At 46.6% G+C, this 15464-nt stretch overlaps 1 protein-coding gene across 4 annotated transcripts in view; it reads right to left on the bottom strand.

Moving 5' to 3' along the window:
• Window positions 1-15464, bottom strand: part of Camkk2 (calcium/calmodulin dependent protein kinase kinase 2) — a 63014-nt gene that overhangs the window by 9531 nt on the left and 38019 nt on the right. For 2 of the 4 annotated variants that reach the window (XM_004670991.2, XM_004670993.2), the window contains exons 7-14: window positions 9942-9978; window positions 8510-8531; window positions 8292-8380; window positions 6993-7192; window positions 6367-6420; window positions 2391-2464; window positions 2203-2290; window positions 426-554 (exon numbers count right to left, since the gene is read on the bottom strand). In XM_004670991.2, coding sequence (XP_004671048.2) covers window positions 426-554; window positions 2203-2290; window positions 2391-2464; window positions 6367-6420; window positions 6993-7192; window positions 8292-8380; window positions 8510-8531; window positions 9942-9978 — 693 coding nt within the window. The remainder of the gene's footprint in view (window positions 1-425; window positions 555-2202; window positions 2291-2390; window positions 2465-6366; window positions 6421-6992; window positions 7193-8291; window positions 8381-8509; window positions 8532-9941; window positions 9979-15464) is intronic. The other 2 variants (XM_045132389.1, XM_045132390.1) reach the window with 1 other exon arrangement.

Raw genomic sequence — 15464 nt, 5'->3', positions numbered from 1 at the left:
TTCTATGCCACAAAACTCCATGCTTCACGAGCCCAGAAGAACTTTCTGAGGTGGGAGCCACTGGCCCTGAGAACCACCCACATGGCAGACGAGGCATGGGAATTTCATTAAGACACCTCAGTTCCAGGCTCATCACTGCTTCTTCCCTGGCTGTCCTCATTCTCCTGGCCCATCTCCCTTGATGTGCTCTGAAAGCAGGAATCCTAGAAGGGACAGCATGACCCCTGCATGGGGGCCAGTCATCTCTAAGGAAAATGGGAGGCCCAGGGGCTCCCTGCCCCAGTAAGTAGTTGGGGTTTAGGGGCAGCCCTGGCTGGCTCTGATGTTCAGGCCCCACATCTGCTTGTTTCTCAGCATCTGCCTGTGTCCAGCCCTGTTCTTGTTGGGCTCACTCAGGCTCTCTTTAGTGGACCTTCCCGCCTTACCACGGTCGCCAGGCTGGGAATGTGTTTGACCGAGTTCTCGACCTCCTCTTCGGTCACCTCGACCAGCGTGCAGTTCTCATCCTCCGATGGCAATGGCTCGGCCCCGTGCCTCGTTACCCAGGGGTGCAGCTTCAACGAATGACAGGAGGGGTGAGGGGCCTTCGCAGCTGGCTCCCTCAGGCCCTGCCAGTGAGTGGAGCCAAAGAGGGCATGCAGGAAGGAGAGGCCAGGGACTGTAGTCTGGCATGCAGGAGAGCTAGTGAGCCAGGCAGAGGGTAGATGAGTGAGTGAGATGGAAGAAATGAGAAAAAGCTGAGACAGAGATTGTGAGGCACCACAGGGCTGAGATGTGTGCAGACCCAACTCTCCATCTGGCCCCAGGTTGTGGCAAAAGTGAACTCGGCACCAGACTTGTCCAGCTGGCCGAGAAGCTCCCATCGATCCCTAGCAACTCTCCCTAACACCAAAGACTCCCTTCAGGGCAGGCAGCATTCTTCTATCTCACAGAAAGGAAAACTGGCTCAGGGAGGCACAGTAGTACCAGCTGAAACGACACACTCAGGAGAGAACCCAGGCCAATGTTTGTCCCCCACTCCTACCCTAGGGTCCAAGTACTCATCTGTGACCTCTGGGCTGCCCCCTATTAAGTTACCCTCCAGTGCTAGTTAGCCAGGTGCCTAGAAAGCCCTGAAAAACAGCTCGAGATTTACTCCCTCCCCCTTTTTTACACAAGGTCTGTGTAGCCGAGATGGGCCTTGAACTCTTAATCCTCTTGCTTCCATCTTCTAAGTGCTGAGATAACAGGCATGCACCACCACACCCGTTTTGTGCAGTGTTAGGAATCAAACCTGGTACTTCGTGCGTGCTAGGCCAGCTCTGTGCAACAAAGCCACATCCCCAGCCCCATCTCAAGATTATGTAAATCTGGTTGTAGTGGCACAGGCCTTTAATCCCAGCACTCAGGAAACAGATGTAGGAGGATCGCATGAGTTCAAGGCCAGCCTGGGCTAGAATGAGATCCTACCTCAAAAAAACAAACAAACAAACAAAAACAAAAGAGAGAGAGAGATTATTTAAAGGTCCATATGTGGCCGGGTGGGGTGGCGCACACCTTTAATCCCAGCACTAGGAAGCCAGAGGTAGGAGAATCACCATGAGTTCGAGGATACCCTGAGATTACATAGTGAATTCCAGGTCAGCCTAGACTAGTGTGAAACCCTACCTTGAAAAACCAAAAACTAAACTAAACTAAACTAAACTAAAATAAAATAAAATAAAGGGCCTTATGTGTGTATGTTCCATCAGCAGAGAGTGAGAGTGGACAAGTTTCTCTTGAAAGTGCTTCCTGCAACAGAGTGGAATTCAGTAGCTGGAGTGGTCAAATTGCTCCCACTATCACTACAAATTCTCAAAGGGGCTGGCCACAACTCTGACAGGGTCACAGAAAGGACCTGAGCAGTGTGGCATGAAGCACTCAGAAGCCCCAGGTCACTCACTGAAGGATGGACACCATCAGCACAAGCCAATGAGAGCAAGCGCAGGCGACCCAGCTGGTTGGTCACAGATCCCACTCCCATGATCACACTGGACATTCCATGAACCATCCTCCCCACCCCTTGTCAGCCTCCAGCAGCCCAGAGCCCCAAGACATGGGAGGGCAGCAGTGCCAAGGAGGGCATGGCGCTGTGAACAGAAGTGGAGCCAAACAATTCCAAGCACAGGACACAGGCCTTAAATATTGGCCTCTGGGGCCAGCAGTTCCCCTCACCCTCAGTACCTTGATTTCTGGCACCACAATCCTCGACTCTGGGTTCTTGTCCAACATTCGGGTGATAAGGTCTTTCAAGTCCTCAGCTATGTCAGGCCTAGAGGGAGAGCATGTCAGGGGTAGGACAGAGAAAACTCAGAAACAGTACTGCCAATAGCTCACAGGGTGATGACCAAGGACAGGCAGACAATACTCACTGGTCTGGAAATTCTAAGGCCTGACTCTTGATCTTACTGTGCAAGCACATGATCCGTTCATCCATGAATGGGCACTGTGAAGAGAGGCCAGACACAGTGTGGTGGTCACTGGTTGCCCTTTTAACATTCTTCATGAATTACAAAAGAGGAAGTAGCTTTCATCCCCATAGATCTAGAAGGAACAGGAATATTCTAGGTCTGGAGTCCTCATCCATCACATCATTGCCTCCCTGTGTGATACAACTTCAGTGCCCTACTTGTACAAAAGCAAACACTGAAGAGATGACTGACCAGTTAAGGTACTTGCTTGCAAAGCCTAACAAGCTTGGTTCAACTCCCCAGTACCCACATAAAGCCAGATGCACAAAGGGGCACATGCATCTAGACTTCATTTGCAGCAGCTAGAGACCCTAGCATACCTATCTATATTCATTCTCATTTTCTGTTTGCAAATAATTAAAAAAAAAATTTTTTTTAAACCCAGTGTGTTGGGACTGGAAAATGGCTTAGTGTTAAGGTGCTTGCCTGAAAGCCAAAGGACTGAGGTTGGATTCCACAGTACCCATAAGCCAGATGCAGTATGTGGAGCATGATCTTGAGTTCACTTGTACTGGGTGAAGGCCCTGGCACTCCCTCCCTCCCTCCCTCTCTCTCTGCCTTTATCATTCTCTCTCAAATAAATATCTGAGCCAGGCATGATGGCATATACCTTTAATCCCAGTACTTGGGAGGCAGAGTTAGGAGGATTACAGTGAGTTGGAGGCCAACCTGAGACATAGTGAATTCCAGGCCAGCCTGAGCTAGAGTGAAACCCTACCTCAAAAAAACAGAAAACAAAAAAATATTTTTTTAAACATACCTTTAGTCCCAGAACTCAAGAGGCATAGGTAGGAGGATGGCCAGGAATTCAAGGCCAGCCTGGTACTACAGAGAGATTTCCAGGTCAGCCTGGGCTAGAGTAAGACCCTACCTCAAAACAAACAAACAAACAAAAAAAAAAACCACCACAAAGGGGAAAGTATTGGGGGGAGGAAGGGAATTTCCATGGGATTTTTTTTTTATAATCATGGAAAATGCTAATAAAAATTTAAAATAAAAGAAAAAATAAAATTCTTGCTAAGTAAAAAACAAAACAAACAAACAAACAAAAAACCCCAGCAAATGCGTTTCTCCCCCTGCCAAGTAAACACACTGAGAACGCTACACTTCCACAGGCCAAGGGGCAGCAGCAGTGATCACGAGTGCGCGGGCAGCTCAGGACGCATAGGTTATCTGTAACCAACACCCAGTCCACAGCACCCTCTACCTGAAATCATCTTGTCCCCCTCATCTGCACTGATCCCTCCCACCATGACTAATCGAGGCTCACCTCTGAGAGGCTTCCCCTCTCAGTCCCAGCCCATCCCTATCCCCAGCACAGTGCTTATCCCTGACATCATCATTTGTTGACTCCCATTGCAATGCTACTTCCAGGATCGCAGCAGGTCTTCCTGGCTGGCTTGGACTTCCCCAGTGTCAAAGAATGTTCCTGGCACAAAGTAAGGGCTAGCAAAGATCTGCTGAACTAATGAATATTCAAATTAGTTCTGTCCATCCTCCCAGAAGCCATTAGACATGAGTACTGGGCTAGAGACACAGCTCAGTGGTACAGCTTCTGCTCAGCATGCACAAGGCCCTGAGTTTGATCTCCAGCTCAGGGATAAGTGGCTGGCTGGCTGGACTGATCAGTAGACATAAGTACTGGGCTAGGGGCATAGCTCACCGGTGCAGTTTCTTTTTAACATATGTATGGGTTTAATCACTAGCTCAAAGATAAATTGGATGGGTCTGCAGATATGGCTTAGCAGTTAATGAACTTGCCTGAAAAGCATAAGGACCTAGGTTCAATTCCCCAATACCTACGTAAGCCAGATGGCATAAGTTGACACATGAGTCAGGAGTTTGCAGTGACTGGAGGTCCTGACGTGCCCATTCTCTATCTGCCTCTTTGTCTGTCATTCTCTGCCTCTTTCTCTCTCTCTCTCAAATAAATAAATAAAATGAAACAAATGATAAACTGGATGGATGGACAGGCTAGATAGACACATGGAAGTCAGGTAGATGAGGAAGTATTATCCCCATTTTACTAGAGAGAGAAACATTAGTTCAAAGAGGCAACAGGCCCTAGAAGGATTTGTACCTCAAATGAATTGACTCTGAAGTACACTTTTTTTGTGTGCCATCTCCACGGTGGCAAATCAACTCAATGCCCTCATCAAACCAAGAGCCTGGCCCAAAAGAAACTGGGTTATGTATGCTGGAGAGCTGGGGTGGGAGAAAACTATCTTATTTTGTTTGAGGTAGGCCCTTACTATGTAGCTGAACCTGGCCTTAAACTCAGCTTTCTGAGTGCTTGGATGCCAGGCACATGCCACCATACCTGGCAAAGAAGAAACTCCTGCATGGAGCTAGAGGGACTGGAAAAGGGAGTAGGATGTCACTTGGTCTGCTCCTGTCCTAAGAAAAGAACTTAAGAGCAGTGACTTGAGATAGAACCCATCAAGAATAATGGCCTCAGGACTGGAGATATGGCTTAGCAGTTAAGGCATTTGCCTGCAAAGCCAAAGGACCCAGGTTCAATTCCCCAGGACCCACATAAGCCAGATGCACAAGGGGCACATATGTCTGGAGTTTGTTTGCAGTGGCTATAGACCCTTTCATGCCCATTTTCTATCTCTCTCTTGTCTCTCTCTCTCTCTGCTTGCGAATAAATAAAACTTAAAAAAAAATGTTGGGTTGGGCTAGAGAGATGGCTTAGAGGTTAAGCGCTTGCCTGTGAAGCCTAAGGACCCCAGTTCGAGGCTCGAATCCCTAGGATCCACACTAGCCAGATGCACAAGGGGGCACACACATCTGGAGTTCATTTGCACTGGCTGGAGGCCCTGGCGCTCTGTTCTTTCTATCTGCCTCTTTCTCTGTCGCTCTGAAATAAATACGTAAAAATAACAAAAAAAAAATTTTTTTTTTTTTTGGTTTTTTGAGTTCACTATGGAGTCTCAGGGTGGCCTTGAACTCACGGTGATCCTCCTACCTCTGCCTCCCGAGTGCTGGGATTAAAGGCGTGCACCACCACACCCGGTAACAAAATTTTTTTTTTTAATTCTGGGCAAAAAATACTTCAATTTCCTTTGTGTCTACACAGAACAAGTCTTATGCTGTCTTCCACAGGAGCACAAGTTCATGAAGGGAAGACTTATGTCTTTATTGTCCAGAGTCAAACTGAACTTCGCAACTGAAGTCTGTAAACATCAGCAATACTGAGACAACAGCAGAACTGCAATAACAAAAAAGACAAGATGCCACTCCCCAAATCAATAATGCTGAATGGATTCCTTGACATCAGAGTCTAGGAATGCAGTCTGATAAAAGAACATCGAGGGCTGGAGAGATGGCTTAGCAGTTAAGCGCTTGCCTGTGAAGTCTAAGGACCCCAGTTCGAGGCTCGATTCCCCAGGACCCATGTTAGCCAGATGCACAAGGGGGCAAATGCGTCTGAAGTTTGTTTGCAGTGGCTGGAAGCCCTGGCACACCCATTCTCTCTCTCTGTCTCTCTCCCTCTTTCTCTGTCTGTCGCTCTCAAATAAATAAAAATAAACAAACAACAACAACAAAAAAAGAACATCGAAGCTGTATGGGGTAAAGAAGGAAAGAGTGCAGTGGCTGATTAGTGATGTCTGTCCTGAGCTCAAGAATGGGGACAAGTTGCATGTTTGCTGTCCTTACTCTAAATCATCAACTATCGCCAGTCTCTAAGGTCTCTACCAATCCTTCTGTCTTATCAGACCACTTCTGCAGGTGAGACTATCATACATGAGTATGTATATTGAGAAGGGCATCCTTTTTTATATTCACATAGAGCTGTGGAAATATAAATTACAAATGAGTAAGTACTGTCTCTTCAAGGAGACCATAATTTAGATAGCCACCCACTTCTTACCTGGCCAAAGACAAAGCAGTACAGCGTCACACCCATGGCCCAAACATCCAAGGCCTGCAAGAAAAGAGAGTTTAGTGTGATGGGCCAAGGGCAGCTAAGGGCATCTGCTGCTTTTGCCTGCACAGCAATAAAGCATCCAGCATCCTTGGAGAACCACCTCTTCTCAATCCACAGTTGAGTGGAGTTGACCCTGTCTCCTAGCCTCCTTGGTGAGTGAATGGCACAGGCCTCGCCAATGAGATCACCTTCAGCTATAACTGATAGGGCCAAGGATGGGCACATGACCCACACTAGGCCAATCACAGCTAGTTCAGTCTCAGGACTGTTTGCTGTTGTTATTCAGAGGAATTCTGGCAATTGAGGTTTGTCACCTGATAGGAGATGCTAGTGTCTTACCCACCAGCAGGGGAAACCAGTTAAGGAAAATAGAGCTGAAATAGAGAGGCAAAGATTCCTGTTTCAGTCCTTGTATCTAGATATCTGAGGTCAAAGTCAAACACACCCTTTCTTCAACTACATGACCCATGGGCTAGCTGAATAAGCCACTTGCCTTGGATTTGTACTACTTACAACCAAAGAACCCTGATACAGACAGAAGTCAGTGGTTCAGGCGGGTCCAAACCTACCTTCCCTGAGAAGATCTTGCGGGTCTCTGAGAGTGATTCTGGTGCCATGAAGGCAGGTGTGCCCACGGTGTTAGACAGGAGGGCATCACTGCCCTTGAACTCATTGCTCACTCCAAAGTCAGCGATCTTGATGTGACCATCTTCTCCCACCAGGAGGTTAGAAGGTTTGATGTCCCGATGGATGATCTTCTGGTAGTGTACTGGGTATGGGTTAGATGCCAGTAGTAGAGAAGGGGCAAAAACAAACACACAAAAAGCCTCAGGATCTCAGAATGCTCTTGGTGCCTCTCCCAAGCCCCAAGGCTTTCCCCAACCTTCCCCCTCCACCATGCTCTGCAAGCTAAGGGGGAAAGAGTATGCAAGGACATTTACCGCATTCTCAAAACACTAACGAGACTGGGGAGATGGCTCTATAGTTAAAGGCACTTGGGTTGCAAAAACTTCCAGCCAGGGTTCAATTTCCCAGTACCCACGAAAAGCCAGATACACAAAGTGTGGTGTATGCATCTGGAGTTTATTTGCAATGGCAAGAGGCCCTGGTGTACACATATTCTCTCTTTCTCTCTCTCTTCACAAATAAACAAATAAATAAATAAATAAATAAATAAAAACATCAACCACCTATAACAATTTGTAACCCCTTGCTATAGTCAAGTCATAGTGTATAGAAAGTTTTGTTGAGTCAAAGTCACACAGTATCATGTACCAATAGCCAACACACATCTTAGTCACCAAGCCAACCGTGGCTGTCTCTGCCAACGTCAGTGGATGGCAACAGACAACAGTCTAGAATCTCAAGTGAAAATGTAATAAGAGCACTGATGCCCTTCAATGAGCAGCAGGCCACAACTATGTTTTTTCACATTTATCCCAATTAATTGTCACAAGAATCCCATGTGACAGGCAAGGGTACAAGCCAAAACATCCAACAGGAACAGAAAGGCTCTCTCTGCCCATCAGAACCAGCCCCCCACCCAGTCCTTTACACAGAGGAGTTAACAGGATCCCCATCCCAGACTGACAGATTATGCAAGAAAAGCCCCATTGTACCTAATTCACATAGAAAGTACTGTATTAAAGTTCACTGTTACTATGACTCTTCAATTTTCTTGGCAGGAAGAAGCACAGCCCAGGCCAGTTGTATGAAGCTGAGTGTGACCTCCGCATCTGACACAGTCCTATTTCCCTGCCCACCTCCTCATGTTCCAGTAGGGAAATGAGACATATTCCATGTTCTACTCAGTGACAGCATCACTAACTAGCCCTTGGGCAAAGAGTCCTCCCACAAGCCCTGCTTACAATACTCAATGCCTTTGATCAGATCCTGGAAGTAGAAACGGGCCTGGTCTTCAGAGAGTGGTTTGAGGGTAGGCACTTCCATCACAGGCCTGAAAGATTGACACACGTGTGAACGAGGTAAGCCAGCACTGACCCTGACCCCACAGAGCCTGGCTCCCTTCACTCAGCTTTGCAGGTAGACAAGCCTCTGACACCATGCCTGGAAGCTGAACACTCACCCTTGGTTGACCAGTTCAAACACTGTAGGGAAGAGAAGGAGGTAAACTGTCACACTGTGACACTGGAAATCCACCTCCCTCCTTGTCCACCCACCTTATCCACCCTGCCTCCAAACTGTAGCAGTATGGAGGCACAAAGATGGGAAGTGGGAGGGACACAGTCCACTAACCCCAAACTACCCAATCTCCTGCTTTACTAAAGACCAGACTCCTCATGTCCCCAGGACCATAAACTGGCTTTATTTCTAGTTCCCAAAATAGCCACGGAGGGCTGGAGAGATGGCTCAGCAGTTAAGGCGCTTGCCTGCAAAGCCTAACAACAAGTTCAATTCTCCACTACCCACATAAAGCCAGATGCACAAAGTGGCACCATGCATTTGGAGTTCATTTGCAATAGCTGGAGGCCCTGGTGTGCCCATTTTCTCTTCTCTCTCCCTGTCCCTCTCTCCATATATATGTATATGTCATCTAGCTCTCTCTGCTTGTAAATACATTTTTAAAATATTTTTAAAGGAAGGGTGAGGGGAGGGTTAATCAAAATTGAAGAGACTATGACTAAGTCATATAGAAACCTACTTTTCTGAACAATGGTGTATCCAGAAGCCAGACATGGTTACTAGAAAATTTTCAGTGCAAGGGAAGGGATACCTTCCAGTGAGTTGTTAGCCAGGGAGGTCCCTGATGCCCCCAAAACACTACAGGTCATGAGTCCTAGGAGAGTAACACTTGCTGTTGTCTGGTTAAATGTATATATTATGCTCAATAAACTGCTCTGTAAGCACTTTTCTTAATGTTCATACCCATATATTAATGCTACTTTCACTTTTAGTTAGAGAAGCTTTTATTTTCAGATGGCAGAGACCATGGATGACTCAAAAGGTACCATAGTGCTAAGAAGAAATGACAAAGGAATGTTCAACACTGAGACATCTCTATCACACCTTCCAGGGCTCAGAGTCCATTGTAGAAGAGGTGGCAGAAAGAATGCTAACAGCTAAAGGAAGGGTAGGACTGCTTACAATGCAATCTTCCAGACATAAACTGGCATGGATATCTATGACCTTGTACTACTTACACAAGACCTTCATGATAAGAGAAAAAGATGATGACATCAAAATAAAAGAAAGACTAATTAAAACTAATTAACATGGATTTCTTACCACAGCATCCTCTGTACCTATTATAGCACCAGGATGGAGCAGATGCTCAACAGAGTTGCAATGAAAAAACACAAAACACATATTCAAAAACTCCCTTATGCCTCCTGCTTCAAATCAGAGGTGTGGGCTTTGCAGGGCTCATTGTCAGGCCCAGCTGGACCAGGAAAGCAGAAGCTATATTTGGTGGCATGTTTTAAGGCTGCCTTGAGAGGACACCTGGCATTGCATGTGCAGCTGCCTCAGCATGGGTGGTGGAAGAAAATGCCTCTTACCCATGTACAGGTGGTCCTCATTTGGATCATCCAGGACCTGTTGGCACAGCCACAGGAACCGAGAAAAAAAGAGAGAAAATGTGAGACAAAGGAAGAAGGAACATATGCCCACATGTGCCCACAAGAGGGCGCACATCCCACCTTTCTTCTTAATCTGTATGAAAGATGCAGCAGTTGCCAGAGTATGAGAGCCAAGCAGGTAAACACTGCCCAAGCCAAGAGTCCCAAACACCCTGAAAACAGGTACAGCAGGAAGGAAGAAAGCCTCTTCAGAAACATTTCATACCGGGATGAAAATCCATCTCACACCCTTCCTGGACTCAGGTAGCCTTCTACCAAGCAACTCCATTCCATCCCAATCCCCAACTGGAAACTTCTCCATGCTTGCCCTTGCCTCTCTGTAGGCACTGGGCAATGCCCACCTTGGCTGTCTCAGTAGTGTCCCATACAGAGTTGGGCACACAGTAGGTACTTGGGAAACACCTAACAGACACGTAAACCAACAGATGGGCTGGCAGAGCCTTCTTGAGTATAAAGGTCAGATGCCACAGGGCCTTGGGGGAATGAGTGATCCCACCAAGACCATTTGCACTCCATATGCTTTGGGCTTTCTCTAAGGTGGCCAACTCTAGCAATAGGGAGTTGAGATCATGAACCTAGGTTAGCAATGGGACAGAGGAACACGGCCTGTAGATTCCATCTCTTTCCTTTGGGGAAAGACACAGGCAGGATAGACTAAATAGACCTACCTCTTCCCACATTCCCTAGCCACCCAAGGTGCACGAGAGAGACCGCAGACACTGAGAAAGTGATGCATTCCAGTCCAAGCCAGGCAACCCACCTGGAGCCCTGCGAGAAAGTCAGACCAAGAGCTCACCTAGAGCACTACACCCTGGACCCAAGCAAGGGTTAAAGAGTCTCTTGGGCTGGAGAGATGGCTTAGTGGTTAAGTGCTTGCCTGTGAAGTCCAAAGGCTCCGGTTCAAGGCTTGATTCCCCAGGACCCACATTAGCCAGATGCACGAGGGGGCGCACAGGTCTGGAGTTCATTTGCAGTGGCTGGAAGCCCTGGCGTGCCCATTCTCTCTCTCTCTCTCTGCCTCTTTCTCTCTCTGTCATTCTCAAGTAAATAAATAAAAGTAACAAAAAAAATAAAAAAAAAAAAAAGAGTCTCTCATCTCCCCAAATAGCAGTGCCTGCCCTTTGCACATGCTGTTCCTTCCCAAGCAATGTCTTTCCCTGTTGTCTCCCACCAGGGAACTACCAGAGCCATGTCAAACATCACTTCCTCCAAGAAGCCTTCCCCATCTGCTTCAGGCTGAGCTGACTGCTCCCACTAGACACTCCACGGCACTGTGAACAACAACCCAGTCCTTTTAACAGTGTTTGCATGTACAACAGCGATGCTTCTGACATAACCCAACCTCCAGGGATAGGATCCTCGAGAGACTTTCAAAGAGTCTACTAGATGGAGACTAATTTTACCTTAAACCTAAAGCTTCCACTAGAAGTCAGAGCATTTGCCAGGCATGGTGGTGTGTGCCTTTAATCATAGCACTCAGGAGGCAGAGGTAGGAGGATTCCAGGAGTTCAACGCCACCCTGATAATTCCAAGTCAGCCTCAGCTAGAGTGAAACCCTACCTCAAAAAAACTAAAAAAGAGAAAGAAAGAAAAGAAAAAAGAGGGTTGCCAGGGATCAGAAAAGAGGCAGATCCCCCCACACACACTTTCTTTGGTTTTTCGAAGTAGGGTCTCACTCTAGCCTAGGCTGACCTAGAATTCATGTAAAAGAATTATTGTTTTTAGATGGCTTCATACATAATTTAAAATTTTATTACCTTATATTCTAATGTGGTAAATATGAGTAAACATAATTGACCTCGGAGTGGCCTTGGACTCACAGCAATCCTCCTACCTCTGCATCCCAAGTGCTGGGATTAAAGGTGTGAGCCACCATACATGGTCTTTTTTTTTTTTTTTTTTTTTTTGGTTTTTCAAGGTAGGGTCTCGCTCTAGCCCAGGCTGACCTGAAATTCACTATGTAGTCTCAGGGTGGCCTCGAACTCACAGTGATCCTCCTACCTCTGCCTCCTGAGTGCTGAGATTAAAGGCGTACGCCACCACGCCTGGCCCGGCCTTTTTTTTTTTTTTGAGACAAGGACTCATGCAACCCCAGGCTGGTCTTAAACTTGCTATATAGCTGAGGGTGGCCTGGAACTCTTATCTTCCTGCTGCCCCACCCTCTCAAGGCGGGGATTACGGGTGTACACCACCATACCCCATGTAGGCTGTGCTGCGGTCCGAACTCAGCACTTGGCGCATGCTGAGCAAGCACTCCACCAACTCAGGCACATTTCCCTTGCAAAACATGCAAAACTGTGCCACTTTTCTACTTTTTTGGCTTTAGGAAATGGTTATTTTTCATAAAATGTATTACTCATGTTCATCTGACAGAATTATTGTTTTTAGATGGATTCATAGATAATTTAAAATTTTATTAGTTTATATTCTAATGGGTAAATTTGAGTAAATATAATTGACGTATGTAATAGCATACTGAGGGGCTGTGGTAGTTTAAACATGAAATGTCCCTCACAGTCTCAACTGAAGGCTTAGTCTTCAACTCCTGACACTATTTGGGTGGAAATTTCAGGAAGTAAGGCTAAGCTGGAGGACGCAGATGAACTCAAAAGTGTGTGTTTAGAGCTGAGGAGATTGCTCAGTGGTCAAAGGTGCTTGCTTGCAAAGCCTACCAGCCAGGTTCAATTCCCCAGTACTAACATGTGGTGGTTTGAATGTAAATGTGTTTCCCCCAGAGCCTTAAGGTATTTTTTAAATTTTTATTTATTTATTTGAGAGGGAGGGGGGCAGATAAGACAGAGAAAAAATGGGCAACCAGGGCCTCCAGCCACTGCAAATGAACTCCAAACGCATTGCCACCTTGTACATCGATCTGTCTTACATGGGTACTGGGGAATCAAACCTGGTTCCTTAGGCTTCACAGGCAAGCATCTTAACTGCTAAGTCATCTCTCCAGCCCACCTTAGGTATTTTTGATTAAGCTTCCTGCTTAGTCTTCAGTAGATGGAGCCCTGTTGGAGGAGGTAAGTCACTGAGGGCAGATCTTGAATGCAACCCAACAAGGTGTGAAGACAGCAGATTTGAGCTCTGGCTGTTCACACTTGCTAGTGCAAGCAGTTTTCTCTGTACTGTGGATATATAATGGAGTGAGCCATCTTCTGTCATGATAAAATTTTTCCTGGAACCTGTAAGCCTAAAAGAAACTCTTTCTTCCCATAAACTGCTTCAGGTTGGGTGTTTATCCCAGCAAAGAGAAGGTAACTGTAACAACCACATAAAGCCAGGTGCAAAGTGGTACACGCCTATGCCATGCATCTGCAGTGGCTGGAGGCCCTCGGATGCTCTTAATGTCTGTGTCTGTCTCTCACTCTCTCACTTTCCTCCCCACCCCATGTACATGTGTTATCTCTCAAATAAATAAATAAAAACATTTTTCAAATACACATTAAAAAGTTGGGTGTGGGGCTGGAGAGATGGCTTAGTGGTTAAGTGCTTGCCTGTGAAGCCTAAGGACCCCGGTTTGAGGTTCAATTCTCCAGGACCCACGTTAGCCAGATGCACAAAGGGGCACACACGTCTGGAGTTCGTTTGCAATGGCTGGAGGCCCTGGTGCGCCCATTCTCTCTCTCTTGCTCACTCATTATCTGCCTCTTTCTGTCTCTGTCACTCTCAAATACATAAATAAAAATGAGCAAAAAAAAAATTTTTTTTAAAGTTGGGTGTGGTGGTGCACGCCTTTAATCCCAGCACTCAGGAGGCAGTTCAAGGCTACCCTGAAACTACATAATGAATTCCAGGTCAGCCTAAGCTAGAGTGAGACCCTACCTTGAAAAACAACAACAACAAAAAGGGCTGAAGAAATGGCTTAGCAGTTAAGTGCTTGCCTGTGAAGCCTAAGAACACTGGTTCAAGGTTCAATTCCTCAGGACCCATATAAGCCAGATGCACAAGGTGATGCATGCATCTAGTGTTTATTTCAGTGACTGGAGGCCCTAATGCGCCCATTCTCTCTCTCTGCCTCTTTCTGTCACCCTCAAATAAATAAATAAAAACCTAAAGGTGTGCATAGGAAGGATATCTTGTCTCTTGCTCCTTCCTGACCCATTCTCTGCATCCTGGCCACCATGAGGTCAACAGTCTCTGGCACACACTCCAGCTGTTGTGATGTTTCTGCTTCAGCTCAAAGCAAGCCCAGAGCAACAGAACCCACTGTGGTGGTATGAGTCAGGTGTCCCCATAAACTTATGTGTTCTGAATGCAAGGTCTCTTGGAGCTCCAGTGGCACAGAGTGTTAGTGCATGGTACTTATATGAATGCTAGGTCCCCAGCTGGTGGCAGTTTGGGAATTGGTGCCTCCAGGAGGTGCATGGTTGGGGGCAGTCTTATAGGTGTTATAGCCAGCTTTCCCTTGCCAGTGTTTGTCACACTCTCTGCTGCTATTGTCCACCTGATGTTGACCAGGAGGTGATGTCCACCCTCTGCTCATGCCATCATTTTCCCTACCACCATGGAGCTTCCTTCATGTCTATAAGCCAAAATAAACTCTTTCCTCCCACAAACTATTCTTGGATAGATGTTTTAAGATAACAACACAGCTGGACATGGTGGCGCACGCCTTTAATTCCAGCATTCAGGAGACAGAGGTAGGAGGGCTACCTTGTGTTTAATGCCACCCTGAGACTCCATAGTGAATTCCAGGTCAGCCTGGGCTAGAGTGAGACCCTACCTCGAAAAAAAAAAAAAAAAAAGAAGTCCGAGAACTGCTAACCTAAAGCAGACATTTTCTAAATATAGCATGTGGCTCAAAGCCAACTCTCGTCATGATTCTGTAAATAAATATTTATCAGAACTACAGTAGTGTTCTTGTTTAATGTGTGTGGCAATTTCTGTGTTCTAACTACCTATATGTATACTAGTAAGAGAGTCAGCTTCAAAGACACAGAAACGGGCAAAGGGCAAGCTCACAGTCTCAACTTTTGCATCTGTAAAATGGGAAAATAAACCATTTTAAGGAGTGTGGTGAAAAGTTCCAGTTAAGATGGCAACAAAGGAACCATGAAAAAGCAGCCTAGGGGAGAAAATGCCAAAAAAAAAAGAAAAAAACCCAGCAAAATACAATCTTCTACGAAAAAGTGAGAAAGAAATTTCCAACTGCAGCAGAGAAGTAGGAGAATTCAGAGCATCCAGAACCCACAGAAGCAGGCAGAAGTGGTTTGGGGAGGGGGGCTCCAGCAGCAGCACCAGGTCCACGTGGCCAAAGCTGCAAGGCTTGGCCTGAGCCACAGGAAAAGCCAAGAAATGTGAAGGGAGGACAGCAGGGAACAACGGAGGAGCGGCTCATGAGGAAGAGGATCGCGAGGACCAGCGGGAGAACCTCAGCCACCATCCACAGCCTCCCCTCCCCCAACTACTAGTGCGAGTACCAGCCAGCACCAGAGACCT

This window comes from Jaculus jaculus, chromosome 13, assembly GCF_020740685.1.
Source record: "Jaculus jaculus isolate mJacJac1 chromosome 13, mJacJac1.mat.Y.cur, whole genome shotgun sequence".
Taxonomy (NCBI): domain Eukaryota; kingdom Metazoa; phylum Chordata; class Mammalia; order Rodentia; family Dipodidae; genus Jaculus; species Jaculus jaculus.
Note: the sequence above shows the minus strand (reverse complement) of the source record. Positions and strands in the feature narration are given on the sequence as shown.